Source organism: Theropithecus gelada, chromosome 19 (assembly GCF_003255815.1).
Source record: "Theropithecus gelada isolate Dixy chromosome 19, Tgel_1.0, whole genome shotgun sequence".
NCBI lineage: Eukaryota > Metazoa > Chordata > Mammalia > Primates > Cercopithecidae > Theropithecus > Theropithecus gelada.
In genome coordinates, this window is record NC_037687.1 from 34,329,590 (window position 1) to 34,344,955 (window position 15,366).

Below are 15,366 nucleotides of genomic sequence, written 5' to 3' on the forward strand. Positions count from 1 at the left end.
CAGTTAAGAAGAAGTGGCCAGGCGCTGTGGCTCACGCCTCTAATCCCAGCACTTTGGGAGGCCGAGGCAGGCAGATCACAAGGTCAGGAGTTCAAGACCAGCCTGGCCAACATGGGGAAACCCTATCTCTACTAAAGATACAAAAAATTAGCTGGGCGTGGTGGTGCATGCCTGTAATCCCAGCTACTCAGGAGGCTGAGACAGGAGAATCGCTTTACCCCAGGAAGTGGAGGTTGGAGTGAGCTGAGATCACACCATTACACTCCAGCCTGGTCAACAGGACGAAAAATATATATATATATATTAGCCGGGCGTGGTGGCAGGCATCTATAATCTCAGCTACTCAGGAGGCTGAGGCAGGAGAATCACTTGAACCCTGGAGGCGGAGGTTGCAGTGAGCTGAGATCACGCCGTTGCACTCCAGCCTGGGTGACAGAGCAAGATTCCGTCTCAAAAAAAAAAAAAAAAAAAGAAATAAAAAAAGAAGAAAGGTAGCAGAAATTCTGTGAATGAGTTATTAAGTTCAAAAATGAGAATGCTCAATATAATCCATAGGTTCAGAAAAAAATTACGATGAAAAGAATTGTCAAATTTTGTAACTGATACTTGACCTGGTTAAATTTGAATTATTTCTAATTCCCTATGCAGTGAGATAAAAGATAAATATTGTATGTGACATATTCATCATAAAATTATTTGTTGTTTATCTGAAATACATTCTAAATTAGGAGTTCCCAACCCTGGGGCCACAGATGAGTACTATGGCCTGTTAGGAATGGGGCCATATAGCAGGAGGTGAGTGGCAGACGAGTGAGCATTGCTGCCTGATCTCCGCCTCCTGTCAGATTGGCCGCAGCATTAGATTCTCATAGGAGTGCAAACCCCATTGTGAACTGCACATGAGAGGGATCTAGGTTGTATGCTCCTTATGAGAATCTAATGCCTCTGAAACCATCTGCCTCCACACCCCTCTCCCTTATCCGTAGAAAAATTATCTTCCACAAAACCGGTCCCTGGTGTCAAAAAGTTTGGGGACCACAGTTCTAATGACATAACTCTTTTCCTGATAATTTGCCTCTACTTAACAATGCCTTGTTTTATAGAATTTGCTCACAGAATTCCTGCAGTTACAGTCTTGATGCCATTTATGTTGTGACAAACCTTCATCATTCATCATATTCAACTTATTTCATTCCTTTATCTATTGGACATTCATTAATGAGAAACACATTCAACAGTAGCATTCTGAGCCTAAAGACTCATGATGATAAGCAGCGTAGAAAACATTACAAACTCTATTATAATTGTCCTACCATCTCCATCTGAATTTAACAAAAAAGTGATTTTGTCTCTTTCTTTGGAACTAGTTGAGATTAGGGGCGTGAGCCACCACACCCGGCCAGGTCATATTCTTAAACTGTGTCCAAGTCTTAATTCATCATTAGCAATAACACAGGTCACTGCCATCAAAAATAAAGATTAATGTTACAGTTGCCCTGGAAATAAGAGGCACTGCACACCACACAGGCCACAAGAAACCTTATTACATACAGAGACCGAAAGCAGAAAGAGAAAAGAGAGTAACTGGAACTATGTCTTTATAACTAAAATGGCAGAGAATGATGTCGAGATATCGTCAATGGGCAGGAAGGAAAAACACATTTTAGTGTTTGTGGTTGGGGGGTTTTATATGAGTTTCATGCACTTCAGTGGCTTGCAAGAAAAAAAAGTAAACAACTTTGGTTCTATTAGTTTGACCCTGTGATTAATGAATATCAAACAAACAAATATGGAATCCAAGAAAACACAGAACAGTCCTGTATACACATAGCAGCTGGGAAACCTATTCCCAGTGTGTCCCATGCACCTGTCATTGATCTGAAACCCAGTACATATGTGCTCAGTGAACATTTACTAGATAAGTAAATACACATCATCACACAGCTTCTCTATTCATTTTTATCATGTGGCAAGTCTTTCGCTTTATCATCTGTACTTATCCCTCTAAGCAGTCAATGAGCAATGTTTTCAAGTATGTAAAAAAATTACATTTTGGAAACAAAAGCATAGCGTGTCCAAGTGTCCAGCACAGCCACAGGCTCAACTTCATTCTCTGACTTCTCAGAATTTGCTGTCTCTCACTCAAACATCATCGAGATCTCATCTTTTTCTCACATCACAGATGGATTTCTCTAGGGCTATTTATGTTTTTTTTTTTTCTTTTGGACTAACCTACATAATTACTAATAGATTTCAGTAATTTTTTTATTTCACAAGTGTTTTTACAGATAATTTCAACTCCCTGTGCAAATACGGTTGTAAACACAGGTGAAATTTTAAATCACTTCTGAGGAAGAAGATAACATCAAGGAATTCCACACCTTTTTTGAGGGTAAAATGTGCATATGCTTCAACTATGAAAATGGTAAGACAATGTTGTGTCCAGAAATGGCATGTATCAGCTGCTCTTGAGAAATAAAAGTAAAATTCTAAGCACCCCCTAACTAACTGAATGGATGCCCTCTTGACCATGAGAACCCTAGAATAACTTTGGAAGCTGAATTCACCACTATACAGAGGAATGGGAAATCAGACACACCTCATTATATCCCCTACCTCACTACAATCATTAGGTTTTCTTCCCTAAGGCTAAATAGAAATCAGCCTTTTCAGAAGACTACTAGCTTATCTTCCAAGGTACAGAACAGAGAGAAGATGAGATTATTCATTCCTTCATCCTTCTCTGAGACATCTGCTTTCTCTATTCCCTTTTCCCCTCACGTGTTTACTCTATCTTATGTAAAATGTAGATTTACTGGGCACTAAGTAAAGTTTCACATGTCTGTAATCATTTGTCTCACTGCCAACCCTTCTTCCTTTTTAAAGAAAATGTATAATAAATACTAAAACTCCTAAGAACCTCTTTGGAAAAATCAGTCACAGATGCTTCTGTGACTTACATTTTTCTGGATGTGCCTTTAGGCTGGTCCAGTAAACCTCCATGATTTTTGACTTATGCTTCAATCACTCATTTTGGTCATCACTCTCATTTTCAGATAGGATTGTGATTCTTAAAATAAATGGAAAATGTATATCAGATATGAAGTAGTAAGTATTATTAGAATAAAAGCGTTGTACATTTCATAGGAACACAATCGCTGACTCTACAGTCAGGTAAGATGTCCTCTCTTTGATCCAGAGGCATAGCTTCACCCTTTCAACCTACTTCAGTGCCTCCTGCCATCCTTCCTACAAATTCCAGTCCATAGCCCTAACTGTGTAGTCTGTCTTTCTTCTTCTGGACCAAACATATTGAGGCTTATTAAACAGACTCCAAAGCGTAACTGTATGTGTATTTGAAAAGCAACAATATGGCTGACAGGCATGAGTAGAGACCGAGTGCCTTTATGGTATGGGGTGTCTCTTCGGACGTGTAGTCATTGGGAATTAGCTGTGCTTCATAGAGTCTTAAATAATAAGTTGCTAACATTTCTGTAAATATCCTACACTACACTACAAGAAAATACCGTGTGTTGCCTTTAAGAGCAAGGCAAGCCCCCTCCTGTCTTTGGAGTCGGGGACTCCGTTTCCCAGCTCCCCTGACAGTGCCACTGGGCCTTTATCTGCCATATAAGGACTGATCAACGCTCTAAGACAAGTCCGGAAGCGGTGTCGAAACTTCATAACCCAGAAGACACTGCAGCGCTCGGCGGCACGACTTACCCAATAAAGGTTTAGAAGGTGACAGTTGCGTGCGTGCGTGCGCACCGTCGGGGGGCGGGACTTCCGTCGTCCTCCTGGTGGTGGTCGTTCTGGTTCTCTCTGGTGTTTCGCTAGGTCCGGCCTATGGCGCTCTCTGACGTCACCGAAGTGACGGAGCGGAAAAGCGCGAGAAGCGGCTTGGTTCCCACCGCGGAGAGGCGGGAGCGAGTCAACTGACAAGCGCTGGGGACGGCGGTGTCCTTGTCTTGCCTTTGTCGCCCCCGCCCCGCTCTTCCCTGACTGGGCTGGCGGAGGCCTTGCTGATGAACCTGACTGAGGTGGGTGCCCCGTCGCAGGCTCCCCCGCCTCCCAGTGCTGAAGCCCCTAGAAGGGGCCCTGCCGGTCAGGCCCCTTGTCCCGAAGAGGGTGGCGTTCCTGTGTGGGGTCCCCGTATCAGCCGGTTTGATGCAGCCTCAGAGCTCCCTTCGGGGACCTCAGGTTCAGGGCATGGAGGCGCTGCCGAGTGCGCTGTGTGGGGGCGCCCGGGGTGTGTGTGGTTTGTGCGGGAAAGAGCGTTTTGTGAATTCTCGCTTGGAATGGCAGCCTAAGCAGCCAGTAACCATGGAGGGTTGTCGAGGGACGGACAGTTGGAGGGGGCAGGTCCAGAGTTCGAAGTTTCAAGTTAGGAAAACCAGGCTAGGAATGGATGGATACAGGGAGACCGGCGAAAAGGCCCCGAGGCCGCTGCAGTAGACCCAGGAGAATTGTGGTTGGGGCTGGACCAGTGACAGGAGAGGGAGATGTGATGAGATTCTTCATAGGCCTGAAGGATAGGGCCGGTGGGTTTTCCTGGTGCTTCAGTTATGTCTGAACAAAGGCAGTGAAGAGCCGTTTCATGTGTTTTTTTTTTTTTTTTTTCCTGTTTAAACGTTGGAAAGAATGGAGTTGGGGAAGTCAGTATAAAGAGTAGATTTCCGGGAGAAGATCACAGGTTGGATTTTGGACATGATGGTTCTCAAATGTCTCAAGATGGATATGTCACACAGGCAGGTGGACATAAAGGTGTGGAGTCTGAGGAAAGAGATTGGGTTGGCCATACCAGAGGGATGGAGGGCGTGGACTGGGCCGGAGCATGGTCTGGGGATCAGATTGAGTAGGAAGGTCTCGGGGGTTTTCGTTTGTTTGCATAAATTTAAGGACTCAAGTGGAGTTTTGTTACATGGATATATTGCATAGTGGTGAAGTCTGGGCTTTTAATGTATCCATCGCCTGAATTATGTACATTGTATCCGTTAAGTAATTTCTCATCATCCATCTTTGTCTCATCCTTCTACCTGTTTGGAGTCTCCAGTGTCTGTCGTTCCATACTCTGTGTCCATGTGTACACATTATTCAGCCTCCACTTATAAGTGAGAACATTTGGTATTTGACTTCCCCCCCACCCCCAGGCGGAGTCTCCCTCTGTGGCCCAGGCTGGAGTGCAGTGGCGCGATCTCGGCTCACTGCAAGCTCCGCCTCCCGGGTTCACGCCATTCTCTTGCCTCAGCCTCCCGAGTAGCTGGGACTACAGGCTCCTGCCACCTCGCCCGGCTAATGTTTTGTATTTTTAGTAGAGACGGGGTTTCACCGTGTTAGCCAGGATGGTCTCGATCTCCTGACCTCGTGATCTGCCCGCCTCGGCCTCCCAAATTGCTGGGATTACAGGAGTGAGCGACCGCGCCCGACCGGTATTTGACCCTCTGTTTCTGAGTTGTTTCATTTAATAATGGCTTCCAGTTCCATTCACATTGCTGTAAAAGACATAGTTTCATTCTTTTGTATGTGTGTGTGTGTGTCCCAGTGGTATTACCTTGTGTATATATATGCCCCATTTTCTTTACCCAGTCATACATTGATGGACAGTTACGTTAATTTCCTATCTTTGCTATTGTGAATAGTGCTGTGATAAAAATACATGTATGTTTTTTATATAATGATTTCTTTTCCTTTGGGTAGATGCCCAGTAGTGGGACTGGTGGATTTAATGGTAGTTGTATTTTCAGTTATTTGAAAAATCTTCGACCGGGCGCAGTGGCTCAAACCTGTAATCCCAGCACTTTGGGAGGCCAAGACGGGCGGATCACGAGGTCAGGAGATCGAGACCATCCTGGCTAACACGGGCGAAACCGCGTCTCTACTAAAAAAAAAAAATACAAAAAAACTAGCTGGGCGAGGTGGCGGGCGCCTGTAGTCCCAGCTACTCGGGAGGCTGAGGCAGGAGAATGGCGTAAACCCGGGAGGCGGAGCTTGCAGTGAGCTGAGATCGGGCCACTGCACTCCAGCCTGGGCGACAGAGCGAGACTCCCTCTCAAAAAAAAAAAAATCTTCATACTGTTTTCCATTGAGGTTGTACTTATTTACATTCTCACCAACAGTGTATAAGCTGTTTCTTTTCTCCATATCCTGGGCAACATCGGTTATTTTTTGACGTTTTAATGATAGCCATTCTTACTGGTGTAAGGAGATACTGTGGTTTTAATTTGAATTTGTCTGATGATTAATGATGTTGAGCATTTTTTATATGTCTCTTTGCCATTTATATGTCTTTTTTTGAAAAATGTCTATTAATTTCCTATGCTTACTGTTAATGAGGTTTTTTGTTGTTGTTGTTGTTTTGTTTGTTGTTGAGTTCTTTGTAAATTCTGGATATGAATACCCTGTCAGATGCATAGTTTGCAAATATTTTATCCCATTTTTCAGGTTGTGCATTCACTTGGTTGATTAGTCTTTTTGCTATGCAGAAGCTATTTAGTTTAATTAGGTCCTATCTGTCTACTTTTCTTTATGTTGTTTGTGCTTTTGAAGTCTTATTCATGAATTTTTTGCCTAGACCATGTCCAGAAGGGGTTTCCCTGGGTTTTCTTTTCGTATTTTTAGTTTCAGGTCCTACATTTAAATCTTTAATTCATCTTGAGTTGATTTTTGTATATGGTAAGAGAAATTGGTCCAGATTCATTCTTCTTCATCTGGCAATCCAGTTTTCCCAGCACCTTTTATTGAAAAGTGTGTCCTTTCCCTAGTGTACGTATTTGTTGCCTTTCTCAAAGATCAGTTGGCTGTAGATATGTGGCTTTATTTCTAGGAACTTTATTGTCTTCCACTGATCTATGTGTCTTATTTCTGCAGTCAAATGCTTTACCATTGAGCTACACTCCCTATGTGCCTATTTCTATACCATTACCATGCTATTTTGGTTACTACCAACTTGTAGTATAATTTGAAGTCAGATGGACTTAATTTGAGGGAAATCTTGGGGTTGTCATTTCAGGTGGGCTCTGTGGTGAGAGAGCAGAGGGCTGAGACTTGGGGGCCAGACCATTGGTGGCTCCACAGACATCATACTCTGTCCAGAAAGGCACAGACCTGGCCTAACAGGGATTCTGGATTGTATCTGTAAAAAGGGAGGCCTGGACTGGGTAAGCAGATAGCCTGGGATGGAGGCTGAGGTGTGAGGTGGTTTCGATTCTACATCTGCAGGCTTGGTTGACCCTCAGGGCCACTCTCTGTTGAACAAGAGAAATGTTATTGAGGCTGGTGGAGTAGCTGGGTTCTAGACCAGAGCACTGCTTTTTCCCCTTCTCTACATGTACGGGCAAGAGGGGATGATCTGCTGCTCCAACCAAGGTCTCCTGGCAAGCTCACTTTAGAAGATTCTGCAACAGGTAGACCTGTTTGCAGAAGGGACCAGTACCTGACCTGCCTTCTCTTCCCCTCTCTATAACTCATTAACTTAATAATGTACGAAACACATACTGATTTAAACCCTAATTAGACAATATCTTTCTAAGTGTGTGCAAACAGGTAGGCAGTTAATAGTGAAGTTATTAAGTTAAATTTCCAAAAGTGGTTCATAATTGGTTTGATGTTAATTTATCTCATTTGCTTTCCATGGGAAAATTTAATATCACATCCTCTAAAATCTTAAGCTAAAAACATACATGAAAATTTCAAAACCCCACTATTTCATTTGTATTGAACACATGTACAAAAGCATTAATTCGTGGACCCTAGCAGCTGATATATGGTATATGCTACTGATGTTTGATACTAACATGAGCCCTGTGAGGGGGCAGCTATTCTTACAATCTATTTACAGATGGGGACACTGAAGCTCAGGTGGGTTCAGTTCTTTTCCATGGTCACAGAGCTGCAGCACTGAGGCCTGAGGAACTTCATGCGATGAATTGAGATCAGTTTGCTCCCAGGCAGAGCAGAAGAGGTGGCGGTCCTTCTCAGCCTGTAGGATCCTTCCATGGCTGTCCATTTCTCATGGCCTTTCTCTTCCCTCAGGGTCCCCTAGTGATGGCAGAAACGGACCCTACACAGGTGAGTAGAGTGCTTCCTGCCGTCCGCCCACTCCGGTTATCTCCCAGATGGTTTTGGCAGGTGCCAGAACCTCTTTTCCTGTCTTTCTCTTACGTCTGAAGAGTGGGTGCTTTCACCAGTTTCAGTATTGTAAGTTGGATGCTGGGTTACATGGACTGGTCCCCGTTTTTGAGAATTGATCTGATAAGATATGTTAGGGCCTCCTGGGCACAGGATTCAGAATGTTTCAATGTTTGGAGGAGAGACTGAGCTGGATTTTTGGGGAACTGCAAGTGTCTGTTACATCTGGTAGGAATAGGGAGCAGAGTGGGAGGTGGCTAGAGACACACGAACATCAGGCCTGGAATGACAGCCTAGGTCCTGGGTCTCTATTCTAAGGGAAGTGGGAGGTGGGGAAGATTTAAAGCGAAAGAGGTAGTGATAGGACCCTAGTTTAAGGGACTTCCTTTGGCTTCTGAGTAGAGGACAGACTGGAGGTGAGGGTAATGGCAGGGAGATCTGAGAGGATGCTCCTGCAGAAGTCTAGGTAGATGTTGGTGGTGGCTTGTCAAGAGTGGTCATAGCGGCCGGGCGCGGTGGCTCAAGCCTGTAATCCCAGCACTTTGGGAGGCCGAGGCGGGCGGATCACGAGGTCAGGAGATCGAGACCATCCTGGCTAACACGGTGAAACCCCGTCTCTACTAAAAAAATACAAAAAAACTAGCCGGGCGAGGTGGCAGGTGCCTGTAGTCCCAGCTACTCGGGAGGCTGAGGCAGGAGAAGGGCGTAAACCCGGGAGGCGGAGCTTACAGTGAGCTGAGATCCGGCCACTGCACTCCAGCCTGGGCGACAGAGCCAGACTCCGTCTCAAAAAAAAAAAAAAAAAAAGAGTGGTCATAGCTTCAGTTTTAACTAGAGCTGCCCACATTTTATGATGTAGAGAGTGAGGGAGCTAGGGAGGTGGGATGGAAGGGGAATCAGGAGTGGCCCTATGGTTTTTGTTTGGAAGCATAGATACTCCATCAGCTAAAATGGGAGAAGTCAGCAGTAGAAGGAATTTTCAGAGTGAGTACGAGGAGTCAGTGTTTATTCAGGCCACAGATGTCTCAGAGACTCCTGGTGGAGGAGTTCAGGTTGGAAACGTCCGCACCACAGTGGCTGTCATATGGACCAGGATGAAGCCGTGGATTCAGTTTAGGTGACAGCATCTCTAGGTTATGGTGGCAGTGCTGTTTGACGATAGAGAATTGGAATGGGGCATGGGAACTGGGTCTCTTATAGGGTACCTGTGCGGTTGCACGGGGGGAATCACTAGACAAATGAGGGAATGGAGTGTTTGTGGGGATGAGTGTATGTGAGATGGTGGAGTATAGGAGTAAGAAAGGCTTCTGAAGGAGAGTGGACATGATGGGGTTGCTGAGGCGGGTAATATGGTGAGGTTGGAGAGTTGCTAAGCATCAGTTGGGATGAGGTGAGGATGGGAGTTGTATTAGTCCGTTTCCACACTGCTATAAAGAACTACCTGAGACTGGGTAATTTATGAAGAAAAGAGGTTTAATTGACTCACAGTTCTTCAGGCTTAGCAGGAAGCACAACGGGGAGGCCTCAGGAAACTTACAATCCTGGCGGAAGGTGAAGGGGAAGCACGGCACATCTTCCCATGGTGGGGCAGGAGAGACGGAGAGAATGAAGGGGGGAGAGACACACACTTTTAAACGACCAGACCTCGTGAGAACGTACTGTCATGAGGAAGGCAAGGGGAAATCCGCCCTCATGATCCAGTCGCCTCCCACCAGGTCCCTCCCCTGACATGTGGGGATTACAATTCGACATGAGATTTGGGTGGGGACACAGAGCCAAACCATATCAGGAGTGGAAATGTGGAGGTCAGTGCACCTGGGGTTGGAATGAGGTTTTGGTGGAGAGTGATTTTCCTGGGTATGGGCCAGAGTGTGCCATGAGGCAGGACACAGCTGAGAGTATGTGAAGTCCTCACATGGTTTGTTTGGGCACCTGACAGTGAAGTGAGAATCAGGGCGATGTGGGGAAACTTCAAAGCAGGACTTTGGGCTGCCCCCAGTGCTAGGGGACTTTGGTGTTCTGGGGCAGGCCTGGGAGTGAACTGGATGCTGAGCATATTTGCCTGCACCACCTGGTTTCCGTGTGCAGAGTGGCCTGTTACGAGGTGAAGGAAATGCCTGTGGTGTGGGCTAGGAGGTGTCTGTGGAATTGACAGGAGTGGAGGTGTGAGAGCTGGGATTGGAGTGCTGACCAAAGACTGATGTTTAGGCAGGAGGAGTGTGAATGGAGGCCCCAGGCCCTGCCCCTGGTAGCTCAAGGGAGGAGGATGAGTCTGAGTTTGGTTGTCTTGGGAGGCAAGATCTGGGTGACTCCATGGAAACTGGCTGGCGGGAGAGGATGGATCCCCCCATGGGAGGCCCACATCCTAGATGGTGCTTTTCTACCTTGTCCTTCATGTGGTTTCTCTGTGTGCTGGACACGGCGGCCAATGGAAATGGGGAGAGAAAAATCACTCATGCCACCTGGATGTGGTGTCTCTTCCACACTGGGAGGGTGTGGAGGAGATTGAGCAAGGAATGGAGGTAAAGGGGAGAGGAGTGAGATCCTGGAGAGAGAAATGTAGCAGTCATTTCACCCATAGGGTTTTAATTTATGGATGTGAGTGAGTGATGCCAGGGACAGGCCAATGACACTGAAAGAAGATATGTATTCCTTGCATTTCCCTAAGGAGGGTGCACACCACATAACACAGGGCCACATGGTGAGGCCCCATATTTGGTTAGGAGGAAAATTGGAGTGAGGGGAAAGTTTAGTTTAGTCCACAGACGCTGTTGGGGTTTCCAAGGAAAACAAGGCAGGGCTGGGTGTCAGGATAGTTTGGCTAGTTTTAGTAATTTCAGGACACGTGGGCTATTGGGACTGTCCCTAGTTGTGCAGTACCTGTCCCTGGGTTGATTTAGAACATGGGAAATATTGGCTGGTTTGAGAAAGTTAGAGATGGAGGTGGTTCAGGATATGTGCCCAGGATGGTAGGGGAGATGGAAACACATTTGGCTGTTAGTTTGGCCCTGTGTTTAATGGGTGGTAAATATAAGTAGAAACTAAATAGAGAACGTAAGTAAATACAGCTTGAAAAGAAGCTGCTCATGTATTCATCTTTCCCAATTTGGCAGGGTCGTGTGGTCTTTGAGGACGTGGCCATATATTTCTCCCAGGAGGAGTGGGGGCACCTTGATGAGGCTCAGAGGTTGCTGTACCGCGATGTGATGCTGGAGAATTTGGCCCTGTTGTCCTCACTAGGTAAGGCCCTCACTCTTGCCCAGTGTCCCGGTTGGGCTGTGTTGTCCCTTTTTACCCAAAGGCAGCTCTGCGTTTCCCACAGTGACACCGTGGGTGCTGCTTCTCTTCCCTGTTCCTTGGCATATATGCTGTGGGAGGCAGGGCTAGGCTGTGTGTTCTATACCCCCTTTTTCCTAGCGTCCCCATCCCTGCTGCTCTGAAGCTTACAAGAAAGGGCTCAGGAACCCAAAGTGTTGAATTTTGCATAGAGACCCCACCAGCCTTGTCTGTCCCTGATCAGGTTACTCTGTGCAAACACATGAGACCTGTGTTCTGTTGTCCCCTTTGTCTCGCTGCTATTTCTTGGTGCCTTCCTGTGCTTGGAATTTCAGGCACTGCCCTGGTCACTATTTTTGGGGACTACTGGGTTAATTGTGCAGGACATAGGACTCTTATGTGAAGTTCTTAGGATTGTAGAATGTGGGATGCCATGGGCTCGATCTCTCTGGGCATGTGCTGTTTACTCTTTTTCTCTTTCCCCTAGAGAGGGCCCTAGGCACCTGAGAGGGTGGCTAGTACTTCAACAATGGCATTGGAGGCTCAGGGACATGGTCCTGGTGCCTGGGAGTTGGGAAGAGGGTTGATGTCACAGCTGGGGTCAAATCACCCTGGGAACCTGTCCTGTGCCCACCATTGTGTGCTGTCAGGGCCACTGGCCACAAATTTCTACCTTTTCTTCCCCATTATCATTTCTAGTATGATTGCTGGCCCCTGCACCTCCAATGCCCCACAGTCTGTACTTCTGGGGCCACCACCCCTCACCCATTCTTTTCCACTGCTCCCTTTGAATGCCTGCCAACACGTGACCTGTATTTAAGGTAGCGTGAAGTCTGCATGTATCCGTGAACACCAGCTCCTCTGTCACAGTCTGATCTCTCTGGGTTTGGAGAGAACCTTCTACACACTGCTTTCCAGTCTCCAGCAACCATGGCCTGTTGATGGCTGTGTGCAGAGGAGTTAGTTGGAGATCCTGCCTTCTCTTTCTGTACCGTATCCCTCCTTTGTATGCTTACCATCATCAAGGCTCTCCCATTATGGGCCCTCGCCAGGCCCAGTCCTGCATAGTGGACCCTCCTCTCACTGGCCTTAATGTCCATGATGTCCCCAGTCCCATGGCCTTATTTGTGTGTGTGCCTGACACACATTGTGATGGAGCCGCCTTCTCCACCAGAGTCAGCATGCACTTCACCCGCATTTCTGTTCTGACAGGTTGTTGGCATGGAGCTGAGGATGAGGAGGCACCTTCACAGCAAAGTTTTTCTGTAGGAATGCCAGAGGTTACAACTTCAAAGTCCTGTCTGTCCACCCAGAAGGTCCACCCTAGTGAGACATGTGACCCACCCTTGAAAGACATTCTGTGCCTGGTTGAGCACAGTGGAATTCATCCTGAGCAAGACATATATATTTGTGAGGCAGAGCTTTTTCAGCACCCAAAGCAGCAAATTGGAGAGAATCTTTCCAGAGGGGATGATTGGATACCTTCATTTGGGAAGAACCACAGAGTTCACATGGCAGAAGAGATCTTCACATGCATGGAGGGCTGGAAGGACTTACCAGCCACCTCATGCCTTCTCCAGCACCAGGGCCCTCAAAGTGAGTGGAAGCCATACAGGGGCACAGAGGACAGAGAAGCCTTTCAGACTGGACAAAATGATTACAAATGTGGTGAATGTGGGAAAACCTTCACCTGCAGCTATTCCCTTGTTGAGCACCAGAAAATCCACACCGGAGAAAGGTCTTATGAATGTACCAAATGTGGGAAATTCTTTAAGTACAGTGCCAATTTCATGAAACATCAGACAGTTCACACCAGCGAAAGGACTTACGAGTGCAGAGAATGTGGAAAATCCTTTATGTACAACTACCGACTCATGAGACATAAGCGAGTTCACACCGGAGAAAGGCCTTATGAGTGCAGCACATGCGGGAAATTCTTCCGGTACAGCTCCACATTTGTTAGACATCAGAGAGTTCACACTGGAGAAAGGCCGTATGAGTGCAGGGAATGTGGGAAATTCTTTATGGACAGCTCCACGCTCATTAAACATCAGAGAGTTCACACTGGAGAAAGACCTTATAAGTGCAATGACTGTGGGAAGTTTTTTAGGTATATCTCTACACTCATTAGACATCAGAGAATTCACACTGGAGAAAGGCCTTATGAGTGCAGTGTATGTGGGGAATTGTTTAGGTACAACTCCAGCCTCGTTAAACATTGGAGAAACCACACTGGAGAAAGGCCTTACAAATGCAGTGAATGTGGGAAATCATTTAGGTACCACTGCAGACTCATTAGACACCAAAGAGTCCACACGGGAGAAAGGCCTTATGAGTGCAGCGAATGCGGGAAATTCTTTCGTTACAACTCCAACCTCATTAAACATTGGAGAAATCACACTGGAGAAAGGCCTTATGAGTGCAGAGAGTGTGGGAAAGCCTTTAGCCACAAGCATATCCTTGTCGAGCACCAGAAAATCCACAGTGGAGAAAGACCTTACGAGTGCAGCGAATGCCAGAAGGCCTTTATTAGAAAGTCTCACCTGGTTCATCACCAGAAAATCCACAGTGAAGAGAGGCTTGTGTGCTCCATGAATGTGGGGAATTCTTTAGCTAAAACTCCAACCTCATTAAACATCAGAGATTTCACAATGGAGAAAGTTTACCATTGACTATTGTAATTGGGTAGTAATGTTATATAAATTCCACATTTTTATGCAACTAATCTCCAGAACATTTTTCCTCTTGCAAAACGAGTAAAATGCTGGACCCATTAAGAACAACTCATTCCCCTTCCCTACTTCCCCAGAAATGTCTCAACTATATTTCTATACTCTATGTCTATGAATTTAATATCTATTGGTACCTCATATAAGTGGATTCATACAGTATTTATCTTTTGAGACTGGCTTATTTCACTTAGGATAAGGTCTTCACGGTTCACCCACATTGTATAATGTGTCAGAATATCCTTCCTTTTTTAGGTGAAAAAATATTCTGTGCTATTTATATACTACATTTATTTATCCATTCATCTGTTAATGGATGCTTGGGTTACTTCCACCTTTTGCCTATTGAAATAATGCTGCTATGAAGATGAGTATACAATTGTCTATTCAAGATTCTACTTTCAATTCTTGTTGGGTATATACTCAGAAATGGTAGTGCTGGATCATATTGGATTTTTTTTTTTTTTTTTTTTTTTTTTGAGACGGAGTCTTGCTCTGTCACCCAGGCTGGAGTGCAGTGGTGTGATCTCGGCTCACTGCAAGGTCCACCTCCCAGGTTCATGCCATTCTCCTGCCTCAGCCTCCTGAGTAGCTGGGACTACAGGTGCCTGCCACCACGCCTGGCTAATTTTTTTTGTATTTTTAGTAGAGATGGGGTTTCACCATTTTAGCCAGGATGGTCACAATCTCCTGACCTTGTGATCCACCTGCCTTGGCCTCCCAAAGTACTGGGATTACAGGCGTGAACCACCGTGCCTGGCCAGATTTCTATTTTTAATATTTTTGAGAAAATTTTTTCCGTAGTACCGGTGCCATTGTACATTCCCACCAGCAGTGCACAAGGATTACAATCTATATATATCCTCACCAACATTGTTCATTTTCTATTTCTGTTTTTTGGGTTTTTTTGTTGTGCCTTTTGTTTTGGATAGCAGCTATCCTGTTGGATGTGAGGTGGAATCTCATAGTATCTTTCATTTTTATTTTGTGAATGATTAATGATGTTGAGGATCTTTTCATGTGCTTGTTAGGCATTTGTGTATCTGGAAAAATATTCAAGTCTTTTTTTCCATTTTTAATGGGACTCTTTGCTTTTTGTTGAGTTGTAGAAATTCTTTATACATTCTGGATATTAACTCCTTACCAAATATATGCTTTTGACATATTACCTCCCAGTCCATAGGTTGCTTTTTTGCTCTGTTGATTGTGTCCTTTGACGAAATTTTAAATTTTG

General features: G+C 45.5%; 1 protein-coding gene across 4 annotated transcripts; it reads left to right on the forward strand.

Moving 5' to 3' along the window:
• The first annotated feature begins 3,773 nt into the window (after window positions 1-3,773).
• LOC112613185 (zinc finger protein 548) lies at window positions 3,774-14,508 on the forward strand. 4 transcript variants are annotated; one of them, XM_025368480.1, is made up of 5 exons: window positions 3,819-4,040; window positions 7,010-7,157; window positions 8,032-8,067; window positions 11,241-11,367; window positions 12,616-14,508. In XM_025368480.1, exons 3-5 carry the CDS (start codon window positions 8,044-8,046, stop codon window positions 14,073-14,075), a joined length of 1,611 nt encoding a protein of 536 aa, XP_025224265.1. In that variant the 5' UTR covers window positions 3,819-4,040; window positions 7,010-7,157; window positions 8,032-8,043; the 3' UTR covers window positions 14,076-14,508. The 4 variants fall into 4 exon arrangements, with proteins under 4 accessions (XP_025224266.1, XP_025224264.1, XP_025224263.1 ...); XM_025368479.1 differs by lacking the exon at window positions 7,010-7,157 and having other exon boundaries at window positions 3,778-4,040; XM_025368478.1 differs by lacking the exon at window positions 7,010-7,157 and having other exon boundaries at window positions 3,801-4,040; window positions 7,887-8,067.
• Window positions 14,509-15,366: the final 858 nt, after the last annotated feature.